This window comes from Coturnix japonica, chromosome Z (genome assembly GCF_001577835.2).
Source record: "Coturnix japonica isolate 7356 chromosome Z, Coturnix japonica 2.1, whole genome shotgun sequence".
Classification (NCBI taxonomy): Eukaryota; Metazoa; Chordata; class Aves; order Galliformes; family Phasianidae; genus Coturnix; species Coturnix japonica.
Window position 1 is genome coordinate 21,452,972 of NC_029547.1, and position 16,602 is coordinate 21,469,573.

Below are 16,602 nucleotides of genomic sequence, written 5' to 3' on the forward strand. Positions count from 1 at the left end.
AACAGTATGTGAACATGAGTTGGTTTCATTTCATTGTACTCAGATTCTCACTCTTCTGTGCAACAGTTATTTTCTTTGCCAGCTAGCAATGCAAGGGCGCATTAAGCATGAAAAGGTGGTTTGCTTTTCCTGTTAGCTTGATCATGCCAGTCTAAATGCAGTAATAACTTCCTCAAATGGTGACCGCATTACTTAACTGCTTCCCTTAGCAGCTATAAGCTCATTTTAAATGTTCAGATTTCTGAGATGATTGGCTCGAAGTAAACCACTGCTGCATGAACAGGTCCTTCCTTTAAATTCATTTTCTTGCCAAAAAATGCAGCAGCAAAAGCAGGCACTAACTACAGAGTGAGTTGCACAGGAATGATAAACTCAGTAAGACTTCAACTGTCATTTTCTGGGTATGAGACTTGCCTAGTCATGTTAGCAGTTTCCTAGTTCTTGCAGTAGGTGGGCCCTGCCATTGCTCTCCTGTTTACTTTTGCAGTCACATGAAGCCGAAGCTTCAGCAAAACACAACCAACAGCACTACGACACTGCTTTATGAGGTTTAAATTAGAAATGCTTCATTTGCTATGAAAAAGACTGTATTTACTTAATGTCAGTGCAGGTGTTACACTGTGCAGGAATTACTGGTCACCTCTATGCATGCAATCAAGATGTGTATTTGCAGGCTTGCTGAAGCACTTGCAGAGGATCAGTGTGGGTGGGAGACTTTTGCACATGAAAGTGTTGTGTTTTCATATATGCTTAGACAATATAAAAAAAACATTTCAAGGGCAACTTCAGCATTAAGTCTAGTTATGAAGAAGTCAAGAGATGCACTTGGTTTGTAAAGCCTTTTTATTGCATGTTAAAAATGTTTTCAGGTTGTTTGTCAGTGTTTTTTTTGTTGGTGTTGTTTGTGTTTGGTTTCGGCATGTGCACACATGCTAGAATTACCAGCAAAACCAACCTGTGTGTGTTTGCAAGAGATGGAGTAACAGTCTACAAGCACAGATAAAATCCTTTTTAGTTGTTATTTGCAATCTTTTTTCATGTTCTTCTTCGTGAGGATAAGCAGTTACTTATTTTTTTCTTTTTCACCCTACAGCATAGGAAGAAATTGCTTGTTTGCAAACATTCTCAAGCAAACAAAGGTTATAAATGAAACCACCCCATCTGTTTAGATGGTGGAACAACTTCGTTTGCTGCAGTATGAATTTGCTGTTTTGCAGTCAAAATTGCATAGTGTTGTAAAATGTCATCCTTAAAAACACAATTAAAGAGTTTTAAATTACTTGCTTGGGATTAATGTTCCACCAGCTGGTGTACTTACTTCTTTTCAGGTTTGCTTGCTGTGAAACTTCCATGTAAAAACTGGTAGACACCGGTGTTCTGTAATGTCAGTCTAAAGTCATGTCAGGATTCAGTTTTGTATTGGAACCAAAACATTCAAGGGGCTTTGGATGAGCAAGTGCAATTTCCAGGTACATAAGAGGCCTTGAGTTTCACTGCACACTACATATGCATTGCATAAATACATTATAGCACTCAGGAAAAATAGAAAACAACAAAAAACCAACCTAAACTCCCCTGTGGTATACATATGTATATCTATCTATCTATCTATCTATCTATCTATCTATCTATCTATCTATCTATCTATCTATCTATCTATACATACACTTATGAGCCAGAGTTGATTATGCTTTCTTCTATCCTTAAAATGTCCCTAGTAAAATACGTGGTTTTTTGACTCTTGACATCTGTGGCTGGACCAATGTACAGGAATTATTTTTTTTTTACATTATATTTCATGGAGTCCACCAAATTTTCAAAGGCTTACAAGTTTAGCATTACAAAACCAAACAGCAGAATTATACCTCAAAGAAACAAAGTAGATACTACTTTATTTGGTTATGATAGGAATATGTAACAAGAAATTAATGCAATGAGTTAACACTTACAGTTTATAATACAGAAAGTTGAAACATTAAGTACCTTCCCTCCTATCTGTAATACTGTCCTTGCAAAACTGACCAGATTGTCTCTTCTGGTTATATAAAAGTAAACAAAATACAACTACATTGAAATAACTTCCAATTACTGATTGATCTAAAAATGCAGTACCCACCCCCACCTTATACCCATAGGAAGCACAGAGGTAACTTCTCAGAAAGCAGGAAGCTGTTTCCTGTAGCTTTAAGGTAAACTATTTACTGGAAAAACAGAACAAATCAACCTATCAAGCAGCAACTGCTAACATAATGTTCAACAAAAACGCGAATGTGTCTTATTATTTCATATAAACATCTGTGGTTTTTACCCTTACAAACAATACATACATGTATTTTTATTTTGTTTATTTTATTTACTTATTCAGAAAGTGGCTACTGTTTGAGAACAAAAATCTAGTCACCGGTAATTCAGCATTTAATTGTGTTTAAGCCTGATAAGAAGTGGATAGAAAACAAGAAGAGAAGATCAACACAAAGAACCTTCTCTCTCTTACAGTACCTGCAGGAAGATTAAGGTTATCCCTTGTGATGGACATTTGGCCACTGTTGTTGTTCTTGCCTGTTTCCTGTGGCAAAACCTACATTAACCAAATTCCTACTTAATTTGGGTTCTACTTTTATGTGAAGTCCTATTATCTACACATTTATTTCTAACACTGACTTCCTCTTATTTAGCTTTATCACCTTTTGTACTGCTACAGAGGGTAAAGGTAGCTGTTTACTTGCATATGACAGCAATTTTAGTTGATGTGTGCACAACCAATAACATAAGACATCCAGACTTGGCAGAGATAAAGAATACTTCCAAGTGCTGGTCATTAAATGATGACTAACAATGTGCAAGAAAGCATACATTTGCAAACTGCATAACAAGGTGATACATTATGTTTTTTTAGTATATTTTCTGAGGTGCTGTTCAATGTGATGTAATTTGGTTCTACCACTGTTATAACCAAGACACTTAACATAAATTGATGGTAAGAACACTGAAAGAAAAGCTGCTCTGAGCCACTGAGGGCAGTTTTCTTTGACAAAATTCAACAACCAATAGCTGTTAATTATTCGTTCAAATTCCTAACACCATATAAACATAAATAAACATGTAAAATATACAGTCTCGGGGCCCATGATACCCATATGGTATATGGACTATCCCAGAAATAAAAGGAAAAAATCTACCTAGAAAGATATTTTCACTTTCTTCATAGAATAATGGTTAGATGGACAGACTCCGTAAGTAAGAAATTTAAACTGTATGATACAGCTGAAAATCCCACAATAGGATTTCATGATATCCCCATAATAAATTGCACTAACAATTTAAATATTTGTCTGTAAAAAGGACTTCATCTAAAAAACAGTCAACAGATGTTATTAAAAAGCTACTTTTCTCCTCAACACTAACCTATGTACAAATACAATACACACACATGTACATACACTTGTACTAATTTGGACTGTACATTACTATAATGAAACTGTATGTTGCACAACATGGTATAAGCTTCTGCATTTCTTGGAGATAGCATCTTCTTATTTGACTGAAACTGTATACAAATTAAGCATGTGTAAGACACATGGTCTCACTGTATTACTAGTAATTTGCTGTAGACGCTGTTATTTGCATTAGTAGAACATGTGCCCCTTCTGCTAGTGGTAGACATCGATTGGCCACTGCTGTTACTGCTGTTAGGATCTGAAGTCTCTTTACAACTCAAGAGACTAAACAGTTGTCTCTGATACTGAGAAGAAGCATAGTAGTAAATAAAGGGATCGATGCAACAACTAACACTGCTGATGCATACACACAGTAGATAGGTGAAGTAGAGATACTCTAAGCTGTTGTCGTATGAAAAACGGATATAATGAATTAATAGCAGGACATTTGTTGGCCCAAAACAGATGACAAAAACTGAGAAAACAGCCACACACAAGAGCAAGGCACGCGTCTTCTTATTTTGTCCCGCAACGATACTAGAAGAACTCAGACATCGAATGATGCACACATAACAGATGGTAGATATTATAAATGGCACCACAAAGAAAACAGATGAGAAGACGGAGAAAAAGTGTGCGTAATAGCTGTGAAGCTCAGATTCCCTTAGCACGTCATGGCAGGTTGTGATATTTAACTTGGGTATTTCCATAGTTTGCTCTCTGATGAGAAAAGGTACAACCCCAGTTATTGCTACAAACCATATGATGAAACAAATCACTGAAGCACGTGTTAATGTACGCCAGCCAAGAGCCTGCATGGGGTACACCACTGCTAAGAAGCGATCAAAGCTTATGCTTGTCATCAGCATTATCGAACAGTACATGTTACAGTAGAAAGCAGCAGTGACGAAGCAGCACATCCGAGGTCCAAATACCCAGTTGTTTCCAGAGAAATGGTAAGCAATCTTGAAAGGGAGCACACTTACAAACAGTACATCCGCAAGAGCCAAATTCAGCATGTAAACTACAGCTGGCTTTTCAATTTTCATTTTTTTCAGAAACATGAATATGGCTGTAATGTTCAGAGGGAGGCTGAGCACAACCACTACTGTGTAAACCGAAGGAACAAAACGGGTCAGCCATGGACTAGTGAGGTATCTCCCTGTTTCCACTGACACTGTTCGTTGTTCACGTGGAGGTGATCTAGTCTGATTGGTAGATCCTAATCCAACCTCCGAATCGTTTTCAGCACTGATTTCAATGTCTTCCAGAGGTATAGGTATCAGAAAAGTTCTGCCCATTGCTCTGCTTCCATTATATGCACGGCCTGAAACGTAAGAAAGCGCAGAGATTAGAAAGCAAATATTTACATGCTACAGGGAAGTGAAAATAGCTTTCAACGAGGAAATCTAAAATCATACTAGTAACACAAAATAATGCAGTTAATTTCTTATTCAAAACATGGTCTACTCACAGATTTTGGTCCATCTTGTTTTGTTCTAGTCCCTGTTACATGTTCAGGTAAAATTTCCTCTGCAAACTCTTAACTCTCGGCTTTTAAGCTCTTAAAGAGAGCAGCTAATTATTCTACTTGTGCTTAACAAATCGATCTCGCGTATTTGGGCTACTTTAGCACAAGAACAACTATAAAGCTGCTACCCACTGGTTTTCTTTGTCCAACCTGTCATACATTTTCTAAAATACGAGCTACTGGGATAGACATGGAATTCATACACAGAATTCCTGCTAGAATTATGTGTCACTGAAGTAACAAAATGCTGTGATGTAATTAAAAACATCAAGTTACTGAGACATTTCTGTAGTCTCTGGAGACAGGAACTACAGATGGCCAGATGAATTTAAAGTTAGACAGCGGAAGTCTCCACACAGCTGTCAACGCTGGTATGAATCAGCCTTCTTCCTGTGCTACAGGTAGCCACAGCTTGCACTGATTGAAACACTTCACCAGCTCTACTTATTGTAGCCTGCAGAATGTGCTGAGAACAGCGTGTGTCCAGCATGCCCTTACAGCACTTCCAAAACCTGTCACAAGGGTTGTCTCCACAGCCAGCTCTTCTGCAGCACGGTTCAGTGACTGCTACTGAAGATGAGTCAGAACAGGGTGTCTGCCTTTGGAATGTAGACATAGCAAGTTATGAAAGTGTGAATTACAGAGAACTGAACGTGTGGCAAAGGCATATATATGTAAAAACAAACATCAGAAGAGTTACTGTAGATACTATTTCAGATAATTTTTTTTGGAGAATTATATATCATTTTCAGCTTACAGTAGTTAGGTGTAGCTTACTTGAAATGTTCTGTAAGCAGACAGAAGTGACAGCTATTACTGCTTAAGTAACAATTCAGCTGCTTAGCTAGACAAATGATCTGTTCAATTCTAGATTACTAAAATAAAAATTAAGCTGTGTAAGCTTGAATCAGTAAGCTGAAAGTACTTAAGCTCAACTAACCCATCTAAAACCAGTGTTCTTTAGATGCAGTTACTTGTTCTACAGTAATTCAAATCATTTACTTTTAAATGCAGATGAGAACAAAAGCGTCTTAACGAGGCAGACGGCAAGAGCAGCTGTAAGCAGCCAACTGCTAACCTTTGTGAGCAGGCTATGAGAGAGCAACCTTGCAGCTCGAATGTTAGTAAAACATGGGATGAAATCATAGCAGTGGTAGCAGGGATTTTTAGTTTTTAAAGCTGCTGTGCAGCATGAATCATGGTGTATCACAGCAGCGCTCTGGGAGGGGGGGGGAAAGCACAAAACGGGGGATGTGTTTGAGATAATTGTGTTTGTGTGTGATGTTACTTGACTGCATCCTCTAAAGTTCAGAGAAAAAAAGTTATTGCTGGGAAAAATTCAAATCTGGGAAACTGCTCTGTAAACCAAAGTAGGAACTATTTAATAAATACACCAAAACACAAAGGGCACAGAAGTATGAGAGATTCAGTACACAGTGTTTGCACAGAAGGGTACTACACAAAATTACAGAAAGATCTAGTCCTCATTCCAAAAGAAAACATTAACAGAAGGCAGAACTACAGATCCCCAGTCCTTCACGATTTCAGACGTTCTGTCCAAGTGATTAGATGGCTCCAATAGTCAGCTCTTAGTTACGCAGCTCAGATACAGCGTAAGTTATCTTTAACATCTCTAACTTCAGCCTGCAGCTGAGTACTTACGTAATTTCCACTGCTTAATGATTACGGCAAGAGGAAACTGTCACAATTGGCACAGTTGGTGTTCACCTCTCTTGGAAAAATCAGAACTGCATGTAATTGGAAAACAACAACAACAAAAAACCCCTTGATTTCTCCTGCCAAGAGACAAGTCTCCACAGTAAAGCTTTGAGACATCAGTAGGAGTGATGAAAAAGCTTTAATTGCAGCTCTGATTAATGACTTCAAATGCTATAAAATACCTGTTTCTTCCAGTGCTGTTTCAAAAACCAAAAACTTCAGGAAAGGACAATGATGATATCCCAGTCCCCAGAGCTCCTTCTTGGTTCCTCCACCACCAAAGCACAAAGAAGATGTGACGTGGTTTCACATCAGGTAAGCACGTTTCAGAGGAGAGCACAGATATAAGAACAGAGCTACATTTGGAGATGAGCATTGTGCTACTGAGGTCTACAGAACATGGGAGCTGAGATGCTGCTGACAAGCACCTCTCATTTGCCTGCCTCCCTGAACTCCAAAGCGCTTCACCTCTGCTGCCTCACTGTAGCTAGCAGTGCCGCAGTGAAGCAATACTGCTGTTCTCACTTTTTGAGGACTTGTAAGTGAACTACATGGACCCACAGATCCATAGTGATTGGCCAAAATACTTGAGAGTAACCCAACGTACTTCTTGACAGTGACTCATTAGAGCACTATGAAAAAGCTTTGAGAAAAATGACTACTAGGAGAGTTTCTGTTTACCAGCCACTGACCTTTGTTTGGCTGTTCCTATAGTTAAACAGTGCTGCTAAGTTTAGTTACATGCAGAATTCCTGGAGCTAACCTGTTTACAAACTGAATTACAGTCTGAAGTATTTTGAGTTTGCATTACTCCATTATCAAACTTCTCTAGAAGTAGAAATCTACTAGATTAATTCAGGATGAGAACATTACAGAAGTAAATTTAATTCTTCTAAAATTATCTGAAATGATACTCTGCATAAACGACGTATTCTTCATATAGGCAGTGACTTTAATTCAAGTTGAACTCAACCCTGATGCTGTTACCAACACCTCCACACTGTGTACTGTGCCCAAACCATATCCTTACCTTAAACTTAGATGACACTTAAACAGCATGCGAAAATAGGATGAGACCTTAACCTGGCTGTTACTCCGCCTCCCTCTAGAGAGCAAGAATTTAAACTTTCTTAATGAAGTTCAATTTGATTTGAAGATATTGATGGCTGCATACCAGTTCTTTTCCTTTGCAAAGATATTTGTTTGAATAACCCACTGTCTGTACACCATTAGAAAAAACAACAGTGCACTTCATGCGTGATAAAACAGAAAGGAAGAATATTACTGCCCGGGGTTCTGGATTCCTTGTGTGTCAGTGTTTATTTGAAAAAGCCAATGATCAGATTGGGCAGAGGATGAGATGGCAACGTGTTATTTTAAAAGATTTTAATGAACCTTGACAGTAAATGTATGACAATCTGTAATGGGAAACAGATTTTACCTATAAGCCATAGCAAACCAAATGCTGTACAGAAAAGATTTTAAAACTACCATTAGACAGCTACAACTATACCAGAATCTTCTAGGTATTGAGTCTGAGCTGTATAAAATGTCACATTACATGCCTCTAAAATCCATCTGGTTACAGCTTCAATAATTTTTAGCCACAACAATATTTTGTTAGAAAAGAAGTAAAGGTTTGATAGCATAATAATCATAAGCATTCAAACAGTCATCCTGCTTTTGCAAGGCTGAGACACAATCTTCTGGAAAGAGGTCAAAACTCCAGGATTATTATTTTGATAATTAATAGCATTCTAACTGACTTAATAGCTGCCTGTACTTATAACATACACAAGAACCCTGGTTTATTAAGAATGATGGGATAAAGTTTTATCCTCGTGGTGTACCATTAGGACATTGTGCTACATACACAGTTTGTTTCTAGTAAGAACTTTGAAAGGTGAAAATACCCAACAGCTTGAATTTTTCTTTTACTGCCTCTGATCCTTACACTGATTCTCCAAAAAGACGCAGGGAAACGACACAGAAAGCTCAGTCAGTAAGTTGGGGATCATTTGACTTTAACATACTGTAGTGTTCTGTCTTCCACTGAATACTATTATTGGATTCCTGGTTATCATTCACACATTCTGCTTACCCTGAAAGATGATGCTTTGTTCTACACAGAGCTGTTTTGTAATTTCATTTCATGTCAGTTTTCGCATGTAAGAAGCTACTGAGAATACTGCACCATGAAAGGAAAAGTAGAGAGCAAAAAAATACAACAGCTTCAACCAATCTTTGACATCACCCTACATCACCTGAGTACCAGGGAAAAAAATAAAATAAATCAGAAGTGTTTCTATATACTTGTTTATAAACAAGCAATATTTATGTTCATCTCCCAGTGGTTGTTTTTATGAGGTGGAAACTAAACATTGGTTAAGCCAGTTAAAGATGTGCCACTGGATAACCATTTATATTGAGTTCCGGACATTACTGACTGCGGTGCTGCACCACTGGCTTACAACAAAAACAGTGCTCCTTGTACCTCCCCTCTGTATAACCGGCATCTAGAATCCATATTTTTCAGTGGCATGTAAATTAAGTAAAGATAGAATGAGATGTGCAAGTGAGACATGTTCATAAGGAAGCTAATCTTGTAGGAGAGATGACAGTGACTACCTTTTGTAACAACACACACCATAATTTTTAAAATATCCTTTGTCAAATCTCTCCATTTATATAGTATTCATTTACTGTATTACATAAATGACTCAGTAGCAGTTTTAACACAGCTTACTTAAGTACCATTTTCTTGCAAACTGTTCCTTTTTGCTTTCCTTTCTCCTTAGTTTTTGCTACAAGTGCTGGCTCCAAGCCATGGCAACATTTCTCTTTTCAGTCACCTGTTGCCATACAGGAAAGCGTGGGCCAGTTCAGACCTCAGCCAGCATGCTGCTTGGCTTTTCAGAGGCAGCATCTGAAGAGCTCAGGAGCAAGTGCCCAGCACCTGCTACAAAGCTGCCTTCTTCCTCCTGTCTGCAGGTCCACCTGAGGCCAACAAGGTGGGAACTGTGGATGTTGAGTGAACAAGGAGAGAGCAGGGAAGAAGCTGCAGGTGCAAGGACAGAGCGAGCCTAGGAACAGAGCAATGCAGATGAAAGGGGATCTAAGTACACTGTGGTGAAAACAGGGCTGCTGTGGGGAAATGACACTGCTGAGGGAGTGGGTGAAATGAGAGAGAAGCCATGCTCAGTTGCTGGGCTTTATTGCTTCCATTGTGCATCAAATAATTTGGGCTTTTCTCAGCCTCTTATCATACAGTAACTACATTCTTCATTGTTTCCTAAGGAAGCAGCAAATGAATGATGCACTTTAGGATGTCCTTTAGAGAAGACTACACTGCAGAAAGCAGGAAAACAAGCTTGGATGTTTCTGGAAACTGGAATAAGAGCATTCAGCAGTACAGTCTTCTTCCAGCATTAACTTCTGTAGTTTGTTATTACCTCCCACGCATGCATTCCCCCCATTTCTTTCAACAAGGACACTTCCGTTCTCTGCCAGCATAAACACACTTGTGGTCTCCTTATTCCCTCATGTCCCTGTGACAATAAGTTGTATAGCAGCACTAGGTTTCTCCCTCTGGTCCTTTCCTCCCAGCACAAGCACCAGCTCACTCCTCTTTCAGCCTTTGTTTCAGAAGGCCTGCTCCTAGCTGCAGACCCTCTGTTCCAGCTCCCTCAGCAGGAGCGCTGTGCTGAAATAAGTGTTACACAGAACCTTGCAGAAGAATCCTTTGCTATCTGCAAGTGCTTAACCTAGCTCTGCACCACTGCACCTCGGCTAGAACCCACAAGGCTGGGCATGTCTTCTGCACTCTTTCCCTGCACGCTACACCACCAAGTCGGGTTTTGAACCAGATGGGTCGGAAGTCTCATCCGGCAGAGTATACGCTGTCATCGGTGTTATTTCCAGATGAACAAAGAGGAAACTCATCTAACTGGAGAGCCTGCTCTGAGCTGGCTGGTGCCGGCACACCTCCCCGGACTGGTGCTACCTGCAGACTCGGCAGACACGCTGCCTCTCGGAGCTGTCAACGCGCTTCTGGGGCACCCAACTCCGCATCCCACCGCCCATCACAGCTTTTCGCCACTACCTGCTACCTCTCGGCCACCCCGTCAGCCGCCGGGTGGCTGTAAACCGTTCTTTGTTTTCGAACACCCGGCATCATCTGTATTCCAGAGCTGTAGCATTCACTTAAACAAGACAAAACAAAAAACAAAGAAACCCACCACCGATCAACACTTATCTGGGCAAACCGCAGCAATCAACGCCGCACGAGCACCCCCACCGCAGCGCTTCAGGGCTCCGAAGCGAGCAGGCTCTCCCCCCAAACTCAGGCCGGCGGCAGAGCCGAGCCGAGCCCCCGCCCGACCCCTGGCAGCCCCCGCCGCGTCGAGACGAACCCGCGACTCACCGGCTCGGACGGCGGCGGCGGGGGAAGGCAACAGCGGGCAGCTGAGGACGGCCAGGGCGCAGAGCAGCGCGAGCAGCCCCATGGCTGCCGGAGCCCCGCGGTTCGTCCGTCCCGGCCACGCCGGGAAGCGAGTGAGAGCCGGGAGGAGCCGGGAGGAGCCGAGCCTGGCCGCCCCTCGGCCGCTGCTGGGAGAGGCGGGGGCGCCTTCCTGCCGGGCGGGGGCGGGACGGTCCCTAGTGGGAGGGATGGGTGGTGCCGGGTTCGCCGCTGGGGCTGGGGGTTGTGGTGCTGCTGGCTTGTAGTATCCCACGGGTAAGGAGAAGTGCGGAACGAGGGATTTTGTCCGAAGGTTTGGGCAGGCTGGAAGCACAAAACAACCCAACGCTATTCCTCGACCGCGTGGCTCTCACGCCCGCTTTGTTCCGTCTGGGCGGGGCTGCTCCCAGTGTTGCGGCACCTGTGCGGGTGGAGGGCCGGTGTGCTGGCGCCCCGACGGAGCTGTAGAGGTAGACGGCTTTGCCGCTATCGTTTAGGCTGTGTTTGCTGAGAATGCTATTCCACTCCACCGGTAGTTTGAGTGTATTTTATTCCTGAGGTATGTGCTGCAGTCATAAGCATTGCACGTCCCGTGATTTGCTGGGCTATGCAGCCCTGCCCTCAACTATATACACGTGTGTTTAGAGCAGTACAGGAATAATGGGAGGAGGCCTCTGTTCAGAACTGGATCAGTTACAGTTGTGTTATTACTGCAGAAACACTGATACTTAACTGAGAATAACAAGGATGGGAAGTCAACTCTTGACAGCAGGAGGATCCAGTGCTAATCTTATCTTGCTCGGCAGTGCACAATTCTGGCCACTGCTCTGCATTATCACACTGTTAGGCTGACTGCTGTTTGCACAAAGCAAGCAGTGTGATAGCCGTACTGCTGGCCGACCCTTCTGCCACCAGGTAAGAGGTGGTTGCTAGTTAGCAAGAGACATATCCATAGCCAAACCTCTGTCATCCTTGGACACAGTGGGGAGCCCACAGAAGATACCTTTTGCTTAATCACAAACTTAGCTTCTATCAATTTAGGAAACACTTCAATTAGAGGTTAGTTATTTTTTTTTTTCTGTTTTGGAAGATGGAGTGAAACCTTGGGCACTTCTGTGGTCTTGCTGCTGTATAAGAATATGTGAAGGTAGTGTAACAGTAGAGGCTTTCAATAGCCAATGTTATCTTTTTGGTGTATGCACAAGCAGAAGCTATTTGAGGTCTGAATTCATCTACCATGCTGCAGTTTCCATAAAGCTGCGATAGCTGAGAGAGGTGCCTTCAAAAGATAGAGAATGAGTTACAGTATTTACTGGTGGGATGTCTGTGTGGGAAAAACTCACTGTGCCATCCATATAAACACCTATTATTTTAGCAGATTCATTTCACTGAATGAAATTCAGGCACCCTGTGAACACGCAGAGCTCTGTGTATGTGCTTTCTGTCAAAGGCACTCCATTTACATAGCCTGTATTTATAAGACTCAAATGTGGTTTTAATCTTTGTAAATGTGCACAGCAGAGTGACATTGATGACCTAAATGTAGATGGCCTTGAAAAGAATATGTATAATCAAATATGGAACTAACTCTAACACACCATATATAGTAAAAACAGGCCACAAACCTAGTTCAATTCCTTGCAGATGTGGGAGCATTTTAAGAATTCTGTTTTACTGAGAAATGCAAAAGGAAACATCTTTCCAAGGGTTCAAACTGGAGATTAGAGAGGTGACAGATTAAGGTCCACAGTGGGACTATGTCCTCAAGTTGTGAGGACTTACATGCTTTGAACACTCTGGTTTTATAGGGAAGCATTGCACTGTTTTCCCCAGTATTCACAACTTGCCAAATTACTCTGATATGAGCTTGAATATAAGCAGGTATTTTCATTCTGGTAAATGTTTTTGATAGCAGATACTTAAGCTTCAGGAAGTGCTACTGCAAAAACCTCTCTTCTCACTGCTGCACAGTGCCAGCACAAGAGGAAACAGGCACAAATGAGCACCAGCCAACACTTCTGTGCTATGCTGCGTGGGTGGCAGAGTGCTGGCATAGGTTGTCTAGAAGCTGTGGGATCTCTTTACTGGAGGTTACTGTGGTTTAACCCAGCAGGCAGCTAGCTAAACAGCTGTTTGCTCTCTTGCCCACTCCCAGAGGGATAGTGGAGAAAAAAGAGCAGAACTTGTAGGCTGAGGTAAAAACTATTTTTTAAAATAGAAATGGAAGAGAGAAACAAAACTAACGATAATTATATAGTAAACAAGTAAGTAAATAAGTATGTATTTACAAAACAAGTGATGCACACCACAATGACTCACAACCTACTGACCAGTCCCCAGCCAGTCCTCAAGCAGCAGCTAACCCCCCTGGCCAACTCCCCTCAGTTCTGTTGTTTATTCAAAGCACACGATATATTGTGGGAAATCCCTTTGGCTGGTTTAGGTCAGCTGCCCCAGTTCTCTCCCTTTGAGTTCCTTGTGATCCCCAGCCCCTCACTGGCAGGACAGTAAGAGAAGCTGTAAAAGGAATTTTCTGTGAAGAAATGAGTCATTTTCTAAAATTATTTTATTTTAATGTTGAATTTATAACGTTTAAATATTCATCTTAGAGGGTTGGACTGAGCAGAAGGTTGTATGGTACTTCCCTGTCTGCTGGGTTAAACCACAGCAAAAACACCTCTTTCTAAATGTTTTCTAGACCTCAGCAGAATTATACACTTTTTCGTATGTAAGTTCCAGTTGTCTTCACTGGTTGGGCAGAGGTCGGGTAATAAGCCACAGCCTGCTACATCTGTGAAAGATGTGAAGGGAATCTCATGACATACTTACAGTGAAGACCTTCCATTCTGCTATAAGGAGCAGACTCAGCTATGTTCTTTGTACCACTGCAAGCTGAATTACTGTTGATACAGGAAGTGTTACTTTCTCAGTCTGGGCAAACTAATTGTAAGGGAAGTGAAGTGTTGATGCATTCTAAAACTTGTACCACTTTCAAATTCTGGTTCTTCCATCTTTTTTACTGTAAGGGGTATTTTACACTGCAGAACTTTATTCCTATACAACCATAATAGGTCAACCAAGAAATACTAAGTCTAGAACTATCTATTAGCATTGCTACATCAGTGAGGAAGCAGCCATTTTTCTAATGTTCAGGTGCTACAAGATTACAATAGTGCAAGACTGGGGTTAGTAGTTACTGCTCTAAAAGGGATAGCATCTTATTTTAGAGGCAAAACCAGTCTTCCAGGTCTGCAAAAAGGGTTGTGCTGTCTGTGTAGTTTGGAACTGTTTGAGGTCATGTGTGACTGTTGCTCTTTGAATTTTCTATTAGTGGGAAGTTTGTTTTGTTGCTTCTGCTGTCTTTTAAGGCTGCTAAAGAATGTCTGCAGATAGGCATCCAGTAAAACAGACCACAGCTGTGACTTGTAATGGTGTCCCTCTCTGCTTGGCCAAATAAGATAGATGTTCTCTCTACAATTTTGTGGCTTGTTTTAGAGCTTGAGTCCTCCCAGAATGAACAAGTTCAAAATCAAACTAAGTTAACTGCAAACCACTCCTGGTCAGCTCTAAAAATCATACTGTAGAGGTAGAAAAACGTGAACTGCACAGCTGTCAGCCAAAGATCATTGGCTTTTATAATTTCACTATTACAAACTAGGACAAGAGGCTTAAAAAACAGACAGGTAGGGTGCAATTCCTCCAGTGGTGGAAACAGCTGAGTAAAGCACTGTTCATCTATTCTGGCTTTTCTCTCCATTTTCATCTCTAGCAAGGCAAGTCTTTCCACAAGATCATTTCCTGAATGAGCCAGGTTTCATCAAGTAGTATCTAGCTACACACAGTTGGAGGCCCAAAGTTTTGGAGCTTGCAGTAACCTCCCTGAAGTCCATTTACTTTACTTTTTAGGAGATACCACCTGTTTGACAGGTAGAGAATTACTCTGCCCAATTACATGGTACCTGGTAGTACCTGTCAATCTTATATTCAGGTGGAAGCCACTGTGGTCAGTCTTGTTTAGCAGGTGTATTATTTGTTCAGTGACAAACAACCAGTTAATTAAGAAGAAAAGCTTCCAAAGATCATAAATTAAATGGAAGCTATTCTTTGATGTGTACTAGGAAAGCAGGAATGTCGAGAAATGGTTGGAAGAGGTGACACCAAGCATACAGACCTTACATTTCCTACATTACCTTGGAACCCAATAACTTTTTGTAAGCAGGTGTACTTCAGGTGCAGCCAGTAGATGACCCATGAAGGTTCTATTCACAGAGCTAAGCAGGCCTTGAAGAAGAATCCATAGACACTGGAGCAGGACAACAGAGCAAGCAAGGAAAATGCAGAGGGGAAATGAGTGACTAGGGAGCAGCTCAGCAGGAAGGAACCTGGAGGTGCTGGTGTCAGTAGGCTTGGCTTGAGCAAATCACACTTAGTGTGCATTAACACAGCATGGCCACCAGGTCAAAAGAGGTGACTCTCCAACTGCAGTCAGTGTTGGAGCAGCCTCACCTTGAATACTGTGTGTAGTTCGGAGCTGCGTAACTCATAAAGGATATAAAGATACTTCAAAGCATCCAGAGGAGATGAGACAACTGGTAGCAGAGCTGGAGGAGAGGCTGAGAATAGTCAGGTTGCCCAGCCTGGAAAAGAAAACTGAGAGGACCTCTCTGCTTCCTGCAGCTCCCTGAAGTGGTGAAACTAGATGGCTGGAGTAGACGATCTTTGCAGGTCCTTCCAACTGACCTGTTGTAAGTGCTACTTTCAGCTTCCCTACTATTTTAAGAGAACCTGGATGTTGATGCTAAAAAGTAACATAAAAATGATAAATGGTAAATAGCAAATGCAGTATAACTAGCTGGAAGAAAAAGGGAAGAACCCAAGGACTGTTTGTTTTGTTAGGAATATTAGCTGTTTTAAAGTAAAGTAGTGAAGTGCTCACACTTCATGCCATGCCTAAAGAACTGCCTCTAGTAAGTGTAATCTTTTTTTTCCAGCTTGTATTATAAACAGGTGAGTATCCACTAGTTTTATTTCATCTTCAGAATTGTTTGTCTTTTTGCTTCTACTACCTATTCCAGAGTGTCTTACTACACTTTCATCTTTTGAAACTGTTTTGTCACAAGGAAAGCAAGAACAGGAGCTATTTCCCCTCACTTTATATAGTATATTATTCCCTATACAAGCTCTTATCCTGTAGATGTAATTGGTCATTTATCAGAAAAATCACCACCACTTCCAGAGGCATAAAAAGGTCATGAAGTCTTCCCCCATGAAAAGCCTTCCCAAAGTGTACTGTAAGGACAACCAAGTTTAACTGCATTTTGCTTTATGAAAGTGCTGATAAGTTCTCTCATTACCATCTGTGATGTTTCTTTAATTACCCCCTTTTAAATGAAATTTAGGAACCAAGCCGGTTTAATTAAGTAACATTTATTTTACATAAAACAATCTCCAAGGAA

The 16,602-nt window shown here is 41.2% G+C and overlaps 1 protein-coding gene across 1 annotated transcript; it reads right to left on the bottom strand.

Annotated features, from left to right (window-relative positions):
• Positions 1–1,859: 1,859 nt before the first annotated feature.
• F2R (coagulation factor II thrombin receptor) lies at positions 1,860–11,598 on the bottom strand. The gene is made up of 2 exons (XM_015848878.2): positions 11,111–11,598; positions 1,860–4,764 (listed from the first exon to the last, which is right to left on the bottom strand). The coding sequence occupies exons 1-2, from the start codon at positions 11,190–11,192 to the stop codon at positions 3,584–3,586; spliced, it is 1,263 nt and encodes a 420-aa protein (XP_015704364.1). The 5' UTR covers positions 11,193–11,598; the 3' UTR covers positions 1,860–3,583.
• Positions 11,599–16,602: the final 5,004 nt, after the last annotated feature.